General features: G+C 41.8%; 1 protein-coding gene across 1 annotated transcript; it reads left to right on the top strand.

Annotated features, from left to right (window-relative positions):
• Positions 1–1084: 1084 nt before the first annotated feature.
• Positions 1085–20182, top strand: MYL3 (myosin light chain 3). Its single transcript, XM_074197759.1, has 7 exons — positions 1085–1331; positions 11675–11702; positions 12236–12385; positions 13580–13753; positions 18063–18140; positions 18447–18491; positions 19200–20182. Exons 1-6 carry the CDS (start codon positions 1191–1193, stop codon positions 18473–18475), a joined length of 600 nt encoding a protein of 199 aa, XP_074053860.1. The 5' UTR covers positions 1085–1190; the 3' UTR covers positions 18476–18491; positions 19200–20182.
• The last annotated feature ends 1137 nt before the right edge of the window (positions 20183–21319 follow it).

Raw genomic sequence — 21319 nt, forward strand, 5'->3', positions numbered from 1 at the left:
ATTAAGTGTCTGAGGTCAGATTTGAACTCAGGTACTCCTGACTTCAGGACCGGTGCTCTATCAACTGCGCCACCTAGCGGCCCCTTCAAAAATGTTTATTGACTGTCTTTGAGGAGCCTAGTTAAAGGATTCTCCCTCCAGCCTCCCTCTTCCCTTCTTTATTATTTCTCCTTCTTTACCCTATAACTCTTCCTCATATTTTCTTCTTCTTCTTCCATTTTCCTTCTCTCTTCTCTTCTCCTGCCTTCTCCTGTTCTCCCTTCTCCCTCTTTCCTCCTCTAGCCTTCTTATCTCATTCTCCTTCCTTTCTCCTTCTTCTAGCCTCTCTCTTCCATTCTTCCTTTATTCCTTTTCCAGTCAATTTTTTTATTTTCATTCTGTCCTTTCTTCTCACTCCTCTGCTCTTCTTCCTCCTTTTCTGTTCTCGTTCCTCTGTCCTCCCTCCTCCACTCTCCCTCTTCCCTCTTCCCTTCTCCATTTTATTTCACCATTCTCCCTTTTCTAGTTTACCTTTTTCATTTTCACTCTCTTCTCTTCTCCCTCATCTCTTCCCAAAACTCCTTTCTCCCTCACCCTCCTCCACTCTCCCTTCTTTCTTCATTCTGATTTCTCTATTCCTTTCTCAATTTTCCTTCTGCCACCCTCCTCTTCTTTGATTCTCCCTCTTCCCTTTTTTTAGTCTTCCTTTTTTCCTCTTTCCTTTCTACATCTCCCTTTTATTTAATCTTTCCTTTTACTTCCTCTCTTTTTCCTCCTCCTCTCTCCTCCCTCTTTTCCCTTTGGAGTGGGAAGAGCCAGGTGGCAGGAGAGAAATGTCATTAATCCTCCCCCACAGAAGCCAGAAATGGAGAGCCAGAGGGGACCTGGAACCTTCATACTATGTCTCACCTCCCTCCCCCCAACAACCTTCCATTCCTCAGATGTGCCAACTCTGAACAATGCCGTCTACATTAGCTCCAAAATAGCCACTGGTCCCCCAGCTTCTTTTCCTTTTATAGCCGTGGACCTATTGTAAGGCTCCCCCAACCCCCACTGGTGCCATGGGGAGGGGCAAAAACTGTTGGAGATAAAGACCTTGAACTGCCCAGGGTCTGCTGCCTTAGCTCCCCTGAGCCTTCCCTCTCTCTGCTCCCTTTTTCTGTGGGCTCACTCTCCTACTTCCCCACTCTTTGCCTCATCAGTCTCTGTCCATGGCTCCCAAAAAGCCTGAACCAAAGAAGGAGGAGGCAAAGGCTGCCTCCAAGGCAGCCCCAGCTCCAGCTCCAGCTCCAGCTCCAGCTCCCCAGCCAGAACCTCCCAAGGAAGTCGAGTTTGATGCCTCCAAAATCAAAGTAGGTCTCTTTCCAAGGTCTCTTCTTGGGGCGGGGAGACCAGAGTCAACCCTGGAGGGATTTTGAAATTCCAAAGAAAGATGAGATTGAATGATGAATTGATGAGACTTCCGGAAGGGGAGATTGTGCAGAAGAGGGATTGGGAGATAGAGTAGAACCTGGGAGACAAGGAGAGATCGGGAGACTGTATCATTGAGGTATAAGGAAGATGACAAAGTATGAATTTCTGGGGGAGGGGGGGGGATCTGGAAGACAGAGGTATAGTATACAGGGCATTTAGCTGTGGTGAAAAGAATACTGGATTTTCCAGTGTTCAAATCCTAGTTCTACCCTCTGATTTCTGATTACTTTGGGGAGATCACTGTGCCAGTTTTTCTAACTGTAAAATGAGGTGAGTAGATTAGATCTTCTTTAAGAAATCTCCAGTTTCAAATCCTGAAATTGTTTTTTTCTGTTGTTGTTCCTAGTAAAGGAGGAGGCAAAAGTTAAATTAAGATGGCATGACTAGCCCTCAGTTCATATATACTGAGGGGTGGAGGGGCACCCTTCCTTCTAGATACTTCAGCTGCCAACCTACATGATTTGTTATGGTATGATTGGGTTTCATCATCTGATCCCAGATCACCCTCCCCAGGGTTCTATTACTGCAGACCCCCCCCCCCCCAGGTCCACTTCCTCCCTCCAATTTCTCCTAACAAAGATTAAACTCTTTAGGTAGTGGACTGCCCTCTTGCTCTCTGAGGGAGCCAACATACCCACTTCCACTACCTTTTGCCACTGTCCCTTTCCTGGTAATCCCTGCCCCCCATCCAAAAAAAGAAAAAAAAAACACCAGCCTATTTTTGTCACAGGTGAAAGAATGTCTACTTGTGGTTCAAGAAGAAGAAAGGTAATTTAATATTAAGCATATTTATAGGAAAAGAAGCAAGGATTAAAGTTAGATGCTAATTAGACCTGTGAAGATCCCAGACTATATTGAGACTGCAGAATCTAACCTGAGAACAAAGGAGAGCTGGAAGGTCACACAATTTGGTGAGGTGGTATCATAGAAAGATTCAATGACTTGCTCAGGCCACAAGTATAAAGAGAAGAATTGGGATTTGAATCTATATAGTCCAATTCAAAATCTAGACTTTTTCCACTATGGTACCCAACCTCTCAGGTCTAGCAATAAGATGGTTGGGATGACCTTACCCCCTTGGCTCCTTTCTCTGGTCCTAACTCTAGGGGAAGACAACTGGAGTGCAACTGGATAGAGTGCTGGACTTGCGATCAGAATATTTGAGCTCATATCTGGCCTCAGATACTTACTGTCTGACCCTGGGCAAATTCTTCACCCTGTGTGCCTTAGTTTCCTCAACTGTAAAATGAACTGGAGAAGGAAATGGCAAGCCACTCCAGTATCTCTCCCAAGAAAACCCCTAATGGGGTCATGAGGAGTCAGACAGAACTGAAAAATGACTGAACAACTAAACTCATTACAATTTTTATTTCATTGGATCCTCATAATGCAAGATATCTGCAAGATAAATGTTGATATCATCCCTATTTTGTATTTGAATAAACTGAGACAAAAAGAAGTTCTGTGAATTGGCCAGGGTTACAGAGTTCCTTGAACCAATAAGTTTTTGTTAAGACACAGTCTTTCTCCTTTGGGAGCTCCCAGTCTGGTTGGGGTAGACAAGACTCATTCACAGGGAACAGTTAAGTAACAGGGTGATTGATTCTCCTAAAGTTTACCTCCCTTTCCTGTAGTGAGAATTTCTCCTCAAAATTCTTAGCAAGAGTTCTTAACATGGGGCTCATGAATTTGGATGGGAAAGAAATTGTTTCAGTATAATTGCTATATTGAATATTTCTTTTATTTCAGTATAATTATTATATTGAATAATCATTTTTATTTCAAAATAATTGGTTTCCTTTGTAATTCCATATATTCTATTTACTCATTAAAAATTAGTTTCTGAAAAGTGGTTCATAGGCTTTATCAGACTGCCAAAAAGGTCCATGGCACAAAAAAAAGTTAGGAAACTGTGCTCTAAATGGTTAAGAGGATGAGGTAGGTTGGTCCAGGTCCACCCTAGTGATGTGACTTTAGGGCTTTGGCATTTCACATAGCAGCACGACTCATCCTTCAGCACACGATGGGGGTAGGGGTACTGTCAGAAAGTGTCCTTGACTAAGGTTGGTCCCCTGAACTCCAACCCTCCTGCCCCCCTCCTCCCCCCTGAGTCTTGGCCACTTTCCTAGCTGTGTCCTGTCTTGCCCACCTCATTAACATTTCCCTTTATCTTATTTCACAGTCCAAGCCCAGGGGAAACAGGTACCCCTCTCAATCACTTGCACAAATGATGATGGGATAGATCATAAATAAATAACATTTCTAAAGTACTTTTGATTTCTCAAAGTGCTTTATGAATGTGATTCATTTGAGTTTTCCAGTGAAGTATTTCCTGATATTTTAAACCTCACATTACAAATAGTGAACTGAGACTCCTGTACCCCTGGTCACACAGCTAGTAAATATCAGCAGATCCCCCACTGTGGAATTAATAAAAACAATAATAATAAAAGCATTTATATAGTACTTTTTCACTACACAACTGACTGTCTCTCTAGTCATACACATATATGTATTTATTTATCTCCCTCCATTATCTCTATTTTTCTGTTTGTCTCTTTTCCTTTATCTGTTTCTAGTTCTATATTTCCATCTCTCACTATATACATCTCCATTTTCAGCTCTATCATATAAATCTTTCTCAGTTTTTATCTATGAATCTGTTTCTATCTTAATCTCATGTCCATCTTTGTCTCTCTATGTCCATCTCTGTCTCTGACTCTTGTCTTTCTGTCTCTCTCCACACATCTCCATTTTCATTTCCATCTCTATCTATACCTTTCTCACTTTCTGTCTCTCTTAATCAGTTCTATTCTTTTCTCTCTCTTTACCTCTCCCCCTCCTCCTCCCCTTTCTCTTTCTCCTTCCCTGTTTTTCTCTCTCTCTCTCCTCCAGATCTCCATTTCCAGCTCCATCTCTGGCTCTATCATCCAGCATCTTATGCTAAAACTGAGGTAATATTGAAACCTTCAAAGACTTTACCAGCTCCAGCAGTTCCTCATGTTTTCATATGGTACCATGTAAAAGAAGGATTAGATAGGTAGGTTCTGTAGGTAAGACAAAGAGGTAGAAATAGCAGAGAGGCAGATCTCTGTTCTATGTAGAAAAGATTAAAGTGGGTGGCCCTAAGAGATAATGGACATTACAAGATAGAATTCTTCAGACAAAAGGCCATATGATCACTTTGGGAGAAGATGTAAAATGAATTCTTCTTCCATTCTATCAGAATTTGAATTCAAGTCCCCTAACTCCAGAATCAGAGTTTACTACCACAAACTGTTCTAAATCATAACAATCCATTAAAATTTCCAGTCTTATTCAACAAATCCTTCCTCAACCATAGATTATTTCCAGGATTTTTGTCAGCATCTCCCCATGTTTCTTTAGACTTGGGGGTCACTTGGAACAGTCTATTGATCTATGACCTTTCTTTCAATTTCTTTATCTTATTGGTAAGAATCTTTGATTTTTGACCTATTAGAACTCTTAATTTCTTATCTAGTCAGCCAGGTACCACAGGACTGGAGTCAGGAAGACCTGAATTCCAATCCTGTCCTTTACTAGTTGGGCAAATCATTTAACCTGCTGCAGTTTCTTCAACTGTAAAATGGAATAATAATAGTACTCCCTTTCAGGGTTATTGTATGGATCCGATGAGATAACATTTATAAAGTCCCTGGTACATAGTAGGCATTATAGAAATGTTAGCTATCATTATCATCACCATCATTATCATCACTAGCATCATCACCAACCCCATGGCCACCATCATCATCATCATCATCATCATCTTGTTCTCTCCTAGCTATTTCTCACACAGTCCATGGGAAACAATGATAGCAGAGGAAGTGTCAGCAGCCTGAAATATTGGGCTGGGAGGGAGAGACATAGAGAGGCCTTTGGTATGTGTGTTTGGAGTGTTGACAGCTATCATTGACCTTGAGCAGGCAGAGTGTCAGACCCTGACTAACAGAGATAAACCCCTCTTCTTCCATGGTCTGGTGCCCACATAGCATCATAGTCCTAGAGCTGGAAGGAACTTTGGAGGCAATCTAACCTAATCCCTTCATTTTATAGCTCAGGAAATGAGACCTGGGAGGTCCAGGTTTGGGGACTTGCCTGAGAGGTTTATATATGTTAGAACATTGGACCTAATATCAGAAGCCCTGAGTTTGAATCTCATGTCAAGTATTAGCTCTGGAATTATGGGCAAGTCAATTAACTAATCTATAAAATGGGGAAAATGATACTCACACTACTTATCTCCAGGGCTGATGTGAGAAAAGTGCTTTGCAAAGCAGGTATGAGGGAGTAATTTTAATTTTCTTGGAATTAGCGATCAACTTGCAATATGACAAATTTGTATAGGAACCGACAAGCAAAGAAAGATCATTTAAAGCTGAATCGTAGACTTAGAGCTGGAAGGGAACTTGGAGGTCCAAAGAGGGTCCCTCTTTGGGCATATGAGGAAATGTAAGACCAGTATACCATTAATAATAATTGGGTTTCAATTCTATAGCACTAATTTGTCATCGACTGTCTTCACAAACAAGTCTCCAGCCTCTCTGTGACAAAAAATTTCTATTCCATACACCGTAGAGAAATGTTTCATTCCAGGTCACAAAGGTAATGAGTGGTAGTGTTAGGGTTTGAAATGGATTCGTAGTCAAATCCTGGTTCTGTTTCTCACTACTCACGTACCCTATAGCAAGATGCTTCTCTACTCTGTGTGGAATGGAATTTTTCTGTTTCTTGATGGCACTTTTACTGTCCTTCTACATGCCGCTAAAATTCTCCAATTTGCTAATTCTACTCCAATACTCAAGAATTACCTATTATTGTAGCCTATGAGGCCACTCCAAATTGAGTATGGAGGTTATCTCAGCTGAAGTGGTCAAGATCACATTACCCATGGTGCATCCAAGAATAGATCTGGAACTCTTTCCAGACAACAATCCCTGCTCCTGTCTGGACCCCCAGGGACCCCAGTAGAGGATGCAGAGGGGCCAAGGGAGTTAAGATAAAAATAAAGTATATGGTTTGTAGATACGTAGAGTAGGGGGTGGAGTGGGATGAAGATTGACACCTTCTCAGAGTTCCCCTTAACCCTGGGGAGGGCCAACCCTCCATTTCCCAGAGCACTAGACTGGAAGGCTGGAGGTCCATTACTGGCTTACTCTGAGTCTTGGTTTCTTCTTTAAAATGGATCATAGACTCATGTTTTAGAACAAGATCATCTTCTCCATTTCAGGTGAGGAAACTGAGGCCCAAGAAGGCTATCCTCTTGTCTGCTTTTCACACGTACCTTCACCAAGGTATGATAGCTTTGTCCCTGTCCTGCCCAAGTAGAGAAAAGGGGGTCAGCAGGAGGATGTTGAGCATTAGTCTTAGAGGGAGTCATAAAGGGCAGTAGAAGAAAAGGGCCAGCTGATTTAGAACTGGAAGGGACTAAAAAGTCCATCTAATCCAACCTCCTTAGAGTATAGATGAGGAAACAGAGACTTAGGGAAGTGATTTATCTGAAGTCACACATCAGCAGTGTTTGACCCCAGAGTCTACACCTTCAGAGTTAGTCCTCAGCCTCAAGATTTATCAGACAAACTATGGAACTCTCACCTCACGCAGCCTTCTTTCTGTCCCCTATTCTGCCAGGGGTCTAAGCATTCACAGAAACCAAGGACTTAGAAACTGGAAGTGACAAGACCAAGGACATAGGAAATGAGAAGGCCGCGAGAGTGAGGAGGGAACCATTCAGTGACATGACTGATCAGTGGCAGAACTGTCTTTTGAAACCAGATCTTCTGACTCCAAGACACATGTTTTTCCACCTCTTCTCACTGTTCCTTAGATAATAATACTCAAGGTACCTGCCTCATGGACTATTATTAACCTTAATATAAATGTTATTAATTGTAATTATAACACTGGACTTTTGTGAAAAACCTTCTGACCCTCACAATCTATCTCTAGCTCACCCAGGGTTAATTAGCTCGGACTTTGGGGGAGAGAGCTCAAGTTTAGATAGTCCAGTAGGGTACTATGGCCAGATAACCTGGCTCTCCAATAGGGTCAGAATGGAATTGGCAAGAGTATTAAGAAGCTGCTGATACAAGGCATATAATACAAAGTTGCTCTCTCCAAAGAATGGAGACCTGCTCAGCCTTCCAGGTTCAGAGGGTCCCTTCCTCTGATATGATACTCCTTTTTCAGACTATAAATGGAAGATTGTTTGGAATTGAGTGAGGGGACTCGGAGGAAATGGTGATGTTTTCTCACTGGCAGTTCCCACCCACTCCCATGCCAGGAAGTATACAAGGCAATGTCTTGGGTCTCAGACTCATTTCTAAATGTTCCTTTTCCACACCTCCACTAAATCAGAGGTTGTTTGTGAGAAAAATGGCTCTTAATTTTTTGTGTTCAGGGTGGCTTAAGTCATAGATCCAGCCCATATACTTAGTTTGTTGGTGGTGGTCCTTCATTCTTAGATTTTAAAAAAAAGTTTTATTTATTTAAGGTAATGGGGTTTGAGTGACTTGCCCAAGGTCACACAGCTAGGCAATTATTAAGTGTCTGAGGTCAGATTTGAACTCAGGTCCTCCTGACTCAAGGACCAGTGCTCTATGCACTGTGCCACCTAGCTGCCCTGTGGTCCTTCATTCTTGAAGAAACCATGACATCAGGCAGGTGATGCCATGGAATGCAAGTGAATTGGATTTAAGTGAGGGAGGGTTGTATAAAGTCAGCAGCCTCACTTTCCTCTCCAGAGTCATCTGGGTCCAGTAGCCAGATATGGATCATGGCAACTGAAGATGGCCCTGGATATAACGGGAAACCTTGGCCTTTTAAATCTAAGATCTTTCCCAAGTCCCAGTTTGACTGAGGCAACACCCATTCAGGATCAAGGCTAGGTAAGAGAGAGAGAGAGAGAGAGAGAGAGAGAGAGAGAGAGAGAGAGAGAGAGAGAGAGAGAGAGAGAGAGATGAGGCAAAGAGGCCAAGAATGACAACTTTAAGAATTTAAATGGTGAGGGCAAGAACCTCAGGTTTTGCAGCTGCACACACACACACACACACACACACCCCTCTCCCTTATTAGGTCTGTATCCCTCCTTTTTCCTCCTTTTCTGTCCCTTTCACTAATTCTGTGCCTCTGTCTTTGAATATTTCTTCCTCCATCTATCTTTATATATATTTCTCCTTCAATCTCCATCTCTTCCCATCTCCCTTCCTATCTTTTTTTGCCTCTGTCTCTTTCTTTAGACATTTTGTCTTCATTCTCTCTTTTTGAATATCTGCCTCTCTGCCTCCCCTGTCTCTCTCTCTTTCCCTGTCTTTCTTACACATACTCAGTCTCTCTCACCCTCTCTCACACTCTCACAATCCCCCTCCCTTTGGTCTCAGTTTAGACCTGGAACATACGGCTTGCAGTGGGAAATGATGACTTACACCCTGGGCCTGTTTGTGGTTGCCTTCTCTGAGAGAGAAAATAGCATCAAAAGCACCAGCTGCAGGCCTGCCCTCATGGGTGCCCGGGCATGGTGGGGCCAGGCAGGCGATGATCCAGCTCACACCTCGTAAATCTTTCTCTCTAACCCTTGGAGCTTGGGATCTGGTTGCTTCTACAGCTTCGGTGGGGGGTGGTGGTGAGCATTAGAGAGGGAGGAGAAGAAAAAAATCAGGGTGAGCAGCTGGGATGACCCCCCCCCCACTCTCTTCCCTGGCCAGCCTTGGGAAATGGGCAAGATGGGTAGAACTGGACAATTTTAAAAGGTGCACATAGTGGAAGATGAACTATTTCTACTCTTCAACTTGGTGTGGTGGGAAGAACACGAGAATTTGAAGACCTAGGTTAATCTCCCATGTCTGTTTTCTGATCTCTTTCCAGGCTTCAAATTTTTCAGCTGTTAGGTAAAAGGGTTTGACTGGACAGTCTCCAGGGTCACTTCCATCTCTAAAAAGAAGAACTCACCTTTATAGCCTTATTTATAACCTGTTGGGAAGAAGGGTAGTACAAGCACAACCCTGTCTTACAGATGAGAAAGTTGAGGTCCCTGAGAGATGAAGTGGTATGTGTAGGATGAAAAAGCCAATCTGGCACCAGGTTCAGGGATCTTCAAGTTAACCATGTTGTCTCTTATGAATCATGAACAAAATCTAGAGGGAGATACAAAGAGCAATGAAGCAGTCCTTGAAGAGCTCATAGTTCAGTAAAGCATGAGAGTGGGAAGCAAGAGAGAGTTGGGTTTGATGCTATCAAGGATGATGGGATATAAGAGCTGCAAAAGCCTGCCAGGAGAGAAGGAGAGAGGACAGCTACCCACTGTCCTTTACTTATTCCAGGCCCTACATCACTCATCCATACATAGCAGTTCTGCCTCTGTCTATCTGGGCAAAAAAAGGGACTGCTAGAAGGATAGTCTGCTCTGAGGACCTGGAGGCAACAGCCAAGAGTGGAGGATGGCAAGGAAGGAGATGGGGTGGAGGGACTTGTTGGAGGTCAAAGTGCTTCTTCAGAGTTTGTGTTGTGGGTGCTCCTCATCTGGTCTTCTCTCTAGGTCTTCACAGGACCTTCAATCCAAAAAACTCTAGTCATGGAACAAAAGAATTTGAAAACCAGAAGGAACCCTCGAGAACACCTCATTGACTCCTTCATTTTAGAATTGATGGCAATGAAGAACTAAGAGGTGATTTGCCCAAGGTCATATAGAAAGGAAGCAGCAGAGCTGATTCCTAACCTTTCTACTATAACTTCTTCTACTGTAGAAATGAATTTTTAAAATGAGAAGCGGGGAGATATCCAACTTCCTCTTGAAGACTCACTCACATTGCTGAGGAGCTCAAGCTATCTTTGGGTTCACTCTGTCTGCATGGTGATTGGTTGTAGAGATAGACCCATTTCTCCCCTCAGTGGCTCTTCCCAACTCCATCCCACCTCTAAGAGGCCTTGTGGCCAGTATAGGACATTCCTATCCATTCATACCCCAATGTAGAGTTTCCACCTTGTGGTGGATCAGCTTGGTGTTCCTGTCTGAGACTGGGCTCCCTGTGAGTGGGCTGGATGTGTGTTAGTTGCTGGGGGACAGAGCCAGTGATGACTGAGGGACCTCTCTTGGGGAAGGGCCATAAGTGTTTGGGATTCTGTCTCCCTTCTCTCCTTCCCTATCCCATAGCAACAAACTCTCACACACATACTGTTTGAATGGGATCATCTTTCTTCTCTCCATATTTGAAGAAACTTGGATTAGTCCCTGAGAATAGGAGTTCAACATTGGAGTTAAAGAGGAGGAAAATGCTAAAGGGTCATCAGGAGTTGACTTTTGCCCCCAAGTAGCTGGGACTTCGATTCCTCCTGTCCTCTCCAAAAAGGGTCCTCAGGATAAAATTCCTACTCTTGTGGTCATATAACTCCTAGATGTGAGTCTCATATGTCAGTCAAATATTACAGAAAAAAACAATGAAAGAATATGGAGGAGATCCACCGAATCAGAAATCATCAGAGGCAGCAGCATAATACAATGATGGTCAGGGGATTTAACCTAAAATCAGAAGGACTTGGGTTCAACATTTATTGGTTTTGTGCCAAGTGACATAATCTCTCTGTTTTTCAGTTTCTGACCTCTATGGTCCCTTCTATCTCTAATTCTATGATCCTGTGATGCCATACCTTAACAAGGATCTCCTTTATAATGTAGTAGAGTACATTACAGTATAGACTACTATAATTGAAAGACTACTCATGAGGGACCACTACCTCTTGAGGTATTCAAGGAGAGTTCTAATCATTAGAAATTTTTCCTTGAATTAAAATCTTCTTCTCTGCAATGGCCACTTCTTATTCTTAAATTCAGCTCTCTGGGGTCAAGATAGACAGGATTAATCGTTACTCTATTAGCCCTTCACAGGCTGGAAGACAGGGATCAATCATGTCTTCTAAGTCTTCTCTTCTCTAGGTTAAAGATACCCAGTTTTCAGAAGGGATGAGAGGTTCTGAGATTCTTCATCATCCTGGTTATTATTCTTTGAATATTCATCATTCACTGAATTATATTTCAACATATTACTTAATACTGTTTCCAAAAGAAAACTTCCAAGGCATCTTTCTGTACACTTAATGGACAAACTCAGTTCTGGTGTCATGACTGGGCCTTTTCAGTGGACTCTGCTAAGGGACTTTTTGAGACCAAGGGAAGTAATTAGAACTTTTCTTCTGTCTTCTATTCCAGATTGAGTTCACTCCAGAGCAGATAGAAGGTAAGCAGCTTTGGGTGCCTCTGCCCTTATCCAAAGTTTAGATTGTTAATCAATCAATAGGCTGACTTGCTCGGCCTCTCTAGGGTGTCCCATAATAAATTAGGCATTAATGCCAAAAATGAGACAACTCCCATCCTTGGAAGATCCGAATCTAAGAAAGAGACAGGATCCCTGTGCTCAAGGAATCCCTAACTTGAGGGAGAGAGGCACAGCACTCACCATCTGGGAGCCCCTAGTCTGAGGGTGTCTACCTTCAGGGAATTCCCCATTTTACCTGAGAAGAACAGCCTTTGAGACCTTCCTTCTTCACTCTTCCTAATTGCCATAGAAATCCCAGTCTGAGGTGAAAGACGCTGACTCCACCTCTTTCAGGAAGCTGTACTAAACTAATCAAGATTAATTTCAAAATTAATAATTGTTCTGGAATCATAGGTTTCAGGGAAAGTTTGGATCAAAGAATCAGAGGAGGGCATTCACTCCCTGATTTATTCTATATCACGTACTTACCTATTGTTTCTACTTCACCCCACCAGAATTCAAGGAAGCCTTCTCCCTATTTGATCGGACCCCCAAGTCAGAGATGAAGATCACATATGGGCAGTGTGGGGATGTGATGAGAGCACTAGGTCAGAACCCAACCCAGGCTGAGGTTCTTCGAGTGCTGGGGAGGCCTAAGCAGGAAGGTAAGTGACCTTAGACCTTCCCACAGGGGAAGAAAGCAGCTATCCCAAACAGCTCAAGGTGAGATTACCAAGCCCTTTCTGCCTCCAAATTTCTCCCTGTTCAGTTATTAGCATGGTGAGATAGCCAGGGGCATCTGAGCTATTGGAATGGGAAGTCAACAACTACAAACAATAATTCCAAGACAGGCACTGGTTTCCTAATCTGGGGGTGCCTGTAGGCAGCTAATATAAGTGGGGTGAATTAGATTGTCCATTAGAAATTAGTCCCTAACTGCTTGACTATAATCTTTCAGTTTTAAAGAAGAAAGGGGGGCTTCTTTGTGAGTGATGCCTTTGAGGCTTGCATAGATAGCCATATAGTTATGCTACCAATGGTCTTCTTGGGCCTTGATCAAAGGGATTTATGGCGATGAAACTATATCACTAAATCAGGGGCAGCCATGCTAAGCCCATCAGTCTAGCCTGGAGTTGTAGGGAATAGTTAGGGTAATGTCTGTGTCTGAAATAAGGGGAACCTGTCACTTTCATTCTTGTCCCAGAATTTTCATTAAAGTCATTCCTCTGAATTAGCAGAATTCAGAAGGTACATGTGAGATTATGGAGGACCTTGAATATCAGCTAAAGGAGATTGAATTTTATTCCAATAGTTATAGGAAATAATTGAGTCATTTTAAATAGAGGAAAGTCATAGAATTGATTTTAACCAAGTTAAATAGAGCAGTATTGAAAAGAAATTATTGTACCATACTATATGTTAATCACTGTCTTTGAAGATACAAATAGAAAATCAAAGACAGTCCCTGACCTCCAGGAACACACATTCTAACTGGAGACAATACTTAAAGGAAGGTTGGTGTTTATATTTGCTTCATGGCAGATGAGAAGCCTAGGTTGGTCTTAGATTCTGGCAGGGAAAGTACTAGAGCAGATAACACCATCCCAAGGACCTTGGGAAACAAAGGCCAGGTGAATAGACTAAGAAGATATTAGATTCAAGGGTAAATGATGTCACCTAACCTAAGTCACTGGAGTACATACCAATATACTTCCCCATAACTCATCTAAACCTCTACAAGAGATAACTGTTTCCTTCCAAATAGGTTTAAGTCAGATATATATTATGTATGTGTGTGTGAGTGTGATTTCTTTCTACTATTTTCTCTTAATTTCCTCACCTCCCTTCTCTGCCCCCAGAACTCAACTCCAAAATGATGGATTTTGAAACTTTCTTGCCCATGCTGCAACATATAGCCACCTGCAAGGACACTGGCACATTTGAGGATTTTGTGGAGGGTCTGAGGGTTTTTGACAAGGAAGGCAATGGAACTGTTATGGGTGCTGAGCTGCGCCATGTGCTGGCCACCCTAGGTAAGTCTCTATCTTATCTACTGCCCTATGAGGCCCTTGAGATGGTTTAACATGACTAGTTGCAGACTGAGAGAAGCATAAGGTAAAGACCTGAATCTCCCTGGAACCCTACCTGTTACTCCCAAGGTTGTGTCAGTGTCCTCTGACCTCATAAAAGCCCTAAGGCAGAGGGAAGATCTCAAGAGGGATGTCAAGGAAAGAGTTTTCTCTGACCTTATGGTACAGATGCATTTCAGCCAATTGTTTCAATGTCCTCTGGGCATTTATACATATAAATGCTAGTTCTAACTGTACCTGCCAATGACTTTGGAGGGTACAGTAAGAACTAGCATCTATTTGTATAATTTTATTTAATCCTTCCATCACCTCTGTGGTGATGCTATTATCTTCATTTTATAGAAGAGAAAACATGGACTGAGGTCAAATAAATTGCTAAGAATCATAGTTTCTGAAGCAGAATTTGAACTCCAGTCTTCCTAACATCAGGTCCAGGGCTCTAATGATAATAATAGCTAACATTTATATAGCACTTACTATTTGCCATGTGCCAGTCACTATACTAAGTTCTTCACAATTATTGTCTCATTTGATCTTCACAACAATTGTGGGAGGTAAATACTATTGTTATCCCCATTTGACAGATGAGGAAACTGAAGAAAATAGAGGTTAAGTAACTTGCCTCAAGTCACACAACTAATAAGGACCTAAAACAAGATTTGAATTCAAATCTTCCTAACATTAACTCTAAAATTCTTTCAACTATACCACCTTGCTACTATGCATGGTCAGACTGTTCCAGACTTTCCCAGGTACACCCACAAAACCAGGGAAAATACACCTATAAGCATAAAAGGGAATGGCTGGCCCTTGCAGGTGCTGAGATGAAGTCTTACCAGTCTCCTCATTCCATTCACTGTCCCATAACATTTGTGAATGTTTTGCTTCTTCTTCTTTTTCTGTGTTCCTTCTGGGCAACCTTCTCTGCATGGGGTTCTTTAGGGTTATAACCACAGCAGCTACCTTCCTGAACCCACAGTTTAACTGTCCTGACTTCACTTGTTCCTCAACATTATATTGGCATATAGGGATGTGCTAGGGCCAGCTTTGACTGGTTCTTGAGAGCTGATTGCTAGAGGCAAATGATAAATTTTCACTGTGAATATTTATACTCTGGAAATCAAATAATGACTTATTGTTTTGTTGATTGTCTAGGCTTAAGAAAGTGAAGAAGGTATTAATAATGAAGATTAAACTTAAAAGTATGTCCCAGTACACCCCATTGCTAACTATGTCTTCTAGAGATTTATTTTGAGTGAAGTAGTTTGTTGAAGTGAAGGTAACAAGTCTTTGATAAATATAAGAGGATATGATTTCCCAACCTTGCCAGGGAAGCATAAGTGCCTCAGCCTAACTCCTGCCAATGTTTAATGTTGAGGGGATTGTTGGCTATATTATACTTTCTCTTGGGCAGTCACCAGAATGTGACCTTGACATACATATATCATCCCTCTTTCCTCTTATATGCCCAAGTCCTAAATGGGATTTCAAAACAATCAGGAATGAAAGACAGAAACAAACCTAGGAGCTACAGAATTATCACATTACAGGACTTGGGGACTCCATCTTAAGACTTCCTACTCTTGTCATATGGCTAGTATGCAATTATTTAAAGACTTAATCCATCCTTCTACCAACTTGGAGTAGACATAAGGAGTGAAAATGCAATGAAATATCCAATAGGGAAGTTTTTCTCTTGAAACGTCTTCTCTGTTTTCCTGACTCTGAAGGAATTCAGTATAAATCAATCATATGATGTGTTTAACAAAATAGCTAATATGATTTATGGTCATATTAAAGGTAATATTACATTAGGCAGCTAGGGGGCATAGTGGATAGAGCATTGGACTGGGAACCAGGATAGATCTGAGTTCAAATCTTGTCTCAGGCATTTCATCTCTATGGGACCTTAGACCCATCCCTGAACCTCTTTTAGGATTAGTTTCTTCATCTGTAAAACGAAGATAAAAATAGCACCTCTTTCCCTCCCAAAGTAATATTGAGAATTACCTTATGTTAGATACTTCATAATCTTTAAAATGCAACATAAATGCCAGCTAGTATTAATAAGACTAATTAATTATTGAGACTAATTAAAACCAGTTCAATTTTTTAAATCTTATATTGAGACACAAAACATTTAGAATAAAGGATTTCTTCCCTGATCAGATCAAACCTGGAAAGCTGTGATCTAATCCAGATACATTTAAAAGGGGGTGCTAATAAATTGAAAGATATTGTGGCATAGTAGACAGAGACGTCCCATAGGAAGACTTGAATTCAAGTCACACACATTGGCTGTATGTGTGACTTGTTGCTGACCTGTCTTGGTGAACTTTGTTTTTCCTCACAATAACAAAATTACAAGTCTATATTTTAAACAATAAACAGCTTGAAATAAACTGCCTTGAGGGAAGGGTGACCAGGATTCCTCATGAAGGAACAGGAGATCTTAGCATTCAAGCCTCTTGTTAAGCCCAGAAAGAATAGACTTGGGAGGACATGAAAGTTATCTCTGCAAAAGAGCCAAGGACAGCCAGTTAGAATTCCAGTAGAGGTGTCCAAAAGTTGAGTAAGTTGCCTTAGGCGGCAGTGAGTTTACCACTCTGGAGGTTTTAATAATATTGTCTCACATTTACAGAACATTTTACTGTTCACAGAATTCTTTTACTCATAATACCCTTAGGTGGTAGATACTTTAAGCATTGTTGTCTTTCCTATTTTGTGAATAAGGAAAAAAGCACAGAGGATTAAAATGACTTGTCTGTAGTCATTTAGTATCATATAGTATGTATGAATGAATGAATAACATAAATGGATTTATTAAATGCATATTATTATTAAAAAGTGAAATAGTTATTGTCCTAAAGCACTTTACATTCTAATGAGGAACTAAGTGACTAAGAGGCCTGGGTCTAGAATCAGGAAGACTTGAGTTCAAATCCAACCTTAGATGCTAACGATATGACCCTGGGCAAGTCACTTAACCTCAGCTTCCTTATCTGTTATATGGGGATAATAACAGTCCTTACTATGCAGAGTTGTTGTTGAGGATCAAATGAGAACAATTATAAATCCCTAATCATCATTCTCCAAATATAGGAAATGTTGTTAATTATTGTTAATTACTGTTAATTTTTATTTCATCATTATTAATGAGGGGGGAGTCAATACAGATAAAGGACTCACTTGCATCAGAGTATGCTGGTAAATGTTTAGCAACCAACTGTCTGAAAAAAACCACCTAAAAACTGTATGCAAGACACACTTTCAAGTTTAATCTACATTATTAACATTTTCTCTATCATTTTCTTAAGTCTAAACAATCAGTGAACCAACAAGTCAAGTTGTAATTGGCAGCATTTGCTTATTTCTGATTTATAAATGGTAATTTTGAAAATTTAATAATCTGCTTGCCTGCATGTCCCAGACTTGCACTTTCTAATCAGAACAACTCATATGCTAGGCACTGAGGATATAATACAAAAATGATACAATTTCTTCCCTCAAGGAGCTTGCTTTCTGTGAAGAGAAACATTACACATATATATTCTAACAATAACATTAATATCCTATAAAACACTTTGCAAATATTGCTTTTCATGATTCTCACAATAACCCTGGGAAGTAGATGTTGTTATTATCCCCATTTTTCAGATGAGGAAACCGGGGCAAGCAGCGGTTAAGTAACAGCTGGCTGCCATGTACATTCAGTTAATGGGGGGAGGAGAAGAGCAGTGGCCATCCAGAAAGACCTCACACAGAAAGGAGGAGGCACTGAAGGTGAACTTGGGATTTTAAAAGGCAGAGGTAAGGATGGAGCAGGAGGGGGAGTCAGAACTGGGTTATCTGACTTATTTCTTGTGTGACCTTTGGGCAGGTAATGCCACCTCTCTAGGTTTCCTCCTCTGTCTAGGTCCTAGGATCCAGGGACTCCCATAGGATGCTTGTTCTGGAACTTGATGAGCTTGTTAAGGTGGCTATTAAATCCCCTCATTTTATAGTTGAAAAAAACTGATGCCCAAGGAAGGTTAAGTAATTTGTCCAAAGGACATACAGGTAGTAATCATTAGAGGCAGGATCTGAACCCAGGTCTTCTGATTCTAGTCAGTGGTCTTTCCACTGAATCACACTGTCTCCCAAAGTTCTCTTCTAACTTCCAATCTAGGCTTCTGAGATCCTTCCCACTCACAGAGCATCAGAATTGTTGCAGAACATATGGGTCTCCAACCTTGCCTTTAAACCCCACTAGGTGAGAGACTGACTGAAGATGAGGTTGAGAAACTAATGGCTGGACAGGAAGATGCCAATGGATGTATCAACTATGAAGGTGAGAGACCAAGGTGGACAGGGAGTCTTCTTCCAAGGGGAGCCCCTGCTTTGGGGACCTGTTCTTGCAAGGGAGAGGAAGGGGCTATAGGAGAGCCTCAGCATCCTTGGACTTGGGGTTGAATTGCTCATTTCTTCCAGTCATCTCTCCTCTACTGAGGAGGTCTTAACCCTACCTCTACTCCTAACCACCGGCCTACCCCCACATCAGTGAGTTCCCAATCTGGTGAGGGAGAGGGGCATAATAGCATGCATTTCTCACACACTTGTTCACAGTAACCCATTCTCCACCTTGGCTTCTTTCTAGCATTTGTGAAGCACATCATGGCCAGCTGAGATGTGAGTTCTTCAGGTGAGCTTTCCCCCCACCACTCTCACCTCTGGTAGCAGAGGTCCTGAAGGTTGCCCAAGGGCAAGCAATCAGATTGGAAGAAGAAGTCACCAGTGAGGGGACTCTGCATTTGGATTGCAATGGTTTTTCTTTTTTCAGAGATTAACTAAGAGGAGAGGAAAGAAGAAATAATGAAAAGAATGAAGCAAGAAAGAAAAGGAGGGAGGAGAGAGAGAAAGGAAAGGATAAAGGAAAGAAAGAAGGAAAGAAAGGAAGGAAAGAAAGAGGGAAGAGGCAGGGAGGAAAAATAAAAAAAAAGAAAAGATGAGATAAGTATTAAGTTCATAAGTATTTTTTAAGAATGTGCTAAGTCCTAAGGACATTTTTAAAGGGCAAAATATAAGAAAAGAGTGAAAGGAAGATAGGAAAGAATAAAAAAGGAATGAAAGGAAAGGAGAGAGAAAAAAGAAAGAGAAAGAGAAAAAGAATGGAAGTTGGGTATTCTGGATCCCTGGAATCTCCATAAATGGGCTGTGGAGAACAACTGACCCTTGACTTTGCCAATTGACTCTGGAATCACTATGGGACCTGTATTACCTCCATCCTATGGATTGAGGAAACTTTTGAGGGAATAGGAAGTTGTCAAAAAAAAAGTCCCCGGCCAAGTTTCTACCCTTGAACTCCTGATAACCTTACTCTTTTGTAATTTGGGAATCATTTTTCTTCTAGGAAGCCCTGATAGAGGAACTGGTAGGGGTGTTTCTTCATCAACCAATCACCTGAAATGGTGGGAAGGCTCATTTGGATGAAGACTGGGTAGTTTGTGGTGGGAGGACCAGAAAAGAGGCTGACTTCCTTGGGATGGCATCAATTGTGTGATGGAGAAGGATGGAGAATACATTTCTCAAGGGGGCACTAGGGTGAAATAGTTGACTGCTTCTTTGAGAATTGTAATGGTAACTTCTGTGTAGAAAGTGAAGAGTGGGGCATCATGAGAAGAAGAAAAGATCTTTGAATGTTTCCTAAGCAACTAGAACCAAGTGACTTTTTGTCTTCCTGTCTCTCTCTCTCTCTCTCTCTCTCTCTCTCTCTCTCTCTCTCTCTCTCTCTCTCTCACACACACACACACACACACACACACACACACACACACTCACACATGCTTACACACACACACACTCACACACACTTACACACACACAGGTCTGCTACCACTTTCATTGCCACATGCATTGTCCCAAGAATGAAGGTGGGGAAGGTGGGTCATAGTTTCTTTGGAGGGTCTAATTTGGTAATATGAGTGTCATGATCTTATACTACTTTCTCAAATCATTTTCATTTTCAAAAAATACTATTCAAGTCCACCCCCAATGTCTCCCCTTGGGCTCCAAGTCAGGGGCCTTGAGAGGAAGGGTTGGAATCTTTCCAATGACCTCTTGGGTACAGAGAAGCCTCCCCCTAGCCAGGCCACAAGGTTGGGTATTCAATGTTTCTGACTCCTAGTCCAGGGTTCACCCTATAGTTTGAAGGAAATGCTTCCTGAACATAGTCCCTGTCTCTGTGTTTTTGGGAGTAAGTTCCTTATGGAAGAGTCCAAGGAGCAGGACCCAGGGTCCTCTGCCCAGTCCTACCCCGCTTCTGCCTCTTGGTGCTACCTTCATCCTTTTGGTTGCTGATTACTTCCCCCCATTAAAGGGCTTCCTTTTCATTCATTTTAGTTCTTGTATTATTTTCCTTGAACCAAACAGTGTCATTCTTCCTTGCACATAGACCCAAAACTCCCAACTTGGGTGTCAGCCCTTGATGATCCAGTTCTCTGGGCCACTCAAGGCAATGAATCATTCATATGATGAACTTGTTCATGTTGCTGAAAGAGAGATAAAGAAAGGTACACCCAGAACCCTCCTAGGGAATCTCTGGGCACTTTTTCAGACTCTTTCCAGAAACAATGATTTGATGGGGGGGGTAAGGCCTTGGGGGAAGGAGGGTGGCATGGATTTGGGGGAAGGGAGGAAATTTGGGGTCAGACAGGGTCCTAAGTACCCCTCCTATCACCTCCTTCCCCTGGGCCTGGGTAACCCTAATGATTACTCTGTGTCCTAAGGTATGACTCTAGCCATCAAGTCCCCTACACCTCTACTTCTTAGAATGCCAGGTGTTCCTGGCACATTATGGGACACTGAAGGACAGTTTGTAGATATGAAGACTATGCTTGCATAAAGGATGATTCCCTCATTTCCACTTGCTGTTCCCATTGCTTTTGCTAGAATACTCTCCTTCAAGCTGGGATTGTCCCAAAGCTCTGCACAAAGTTCATTTGACACAATTTATAGTTCTTTTTTCACTCTTAGACTGCCTTCTCAATCTACTTTTGATAGTTTGCATAGCTTCCCTGGTTAACAGCATAACTATTGTCCTTTCAAAAAAAGAAAGGAGAGAAGACTTTAAAATAGACCCAATCACTCAGAAAAACTGATCAATTTAGTCTATTACTCAGTTGTCCCCCAAAGCAAATTTTAAAAACTCTCCTGGATTTAAATCTCACCTCAGACACCTGGGTAGTCTTGTTAACCTCATTGGACTTCATTTTCTTCATCTGTAAAATGAGAGTTGGATCCAAGGAATTCTAAGAACCCTTCTGCATTTAAATCTATGACCCTGTAAATAATTAAGTGTGCATGGACAATGTGACTCTTGATTGAGAACTTCAAGGAAGAGAGGGACCTCAAGAGGTAGAAATGGGGAAAAGTATCTTGCAAGCATAGCAGAAGTTAAGCAAAGACAACCAAACTGGAAAAGGAAGGGTGAGATTGGTCAGGGCAAGGGGGTCATATTTTAGACTAACTGGA

This window comes from Macrotis lagotis, chromosome 8 (assembly GCF_037893015.1).
Source record: "Macrotis lagotis isolate mMagLag1 chromosome 8, bilby.v1.9.chrom.fasta, whole genome shotgun sequence".
NCBI lineage: Eukaryota > Metazoa > Chordata > Mammalia > Peramelemorphia > Peramelidae > Macrotis > Macrotis lagotis.

Coding starts and splice junctions, on each gene's coding strand:
- MYL3 (XM_074197759.1), top strand. CDS start 1,191: ATGGCTCCCAAAAAGCCTGAACCAAAGAAGGAGGAGGCAAAGGCTGCC. Junction 1,332..11,674: donor TTGATGCCTCCAAAATCAAA/GTAGGTCTCTTT, acceptor CTTCTATTCCAG/ATTGAGTTCACTCCAGAGCA. Junction 13,754..18,062: donor CCATGTGCTGGCCACCCTAG/GTAAGTCTCTAT, acceptor AAACCCCACTAG/GTGAGAGACTGACTGAAGAT.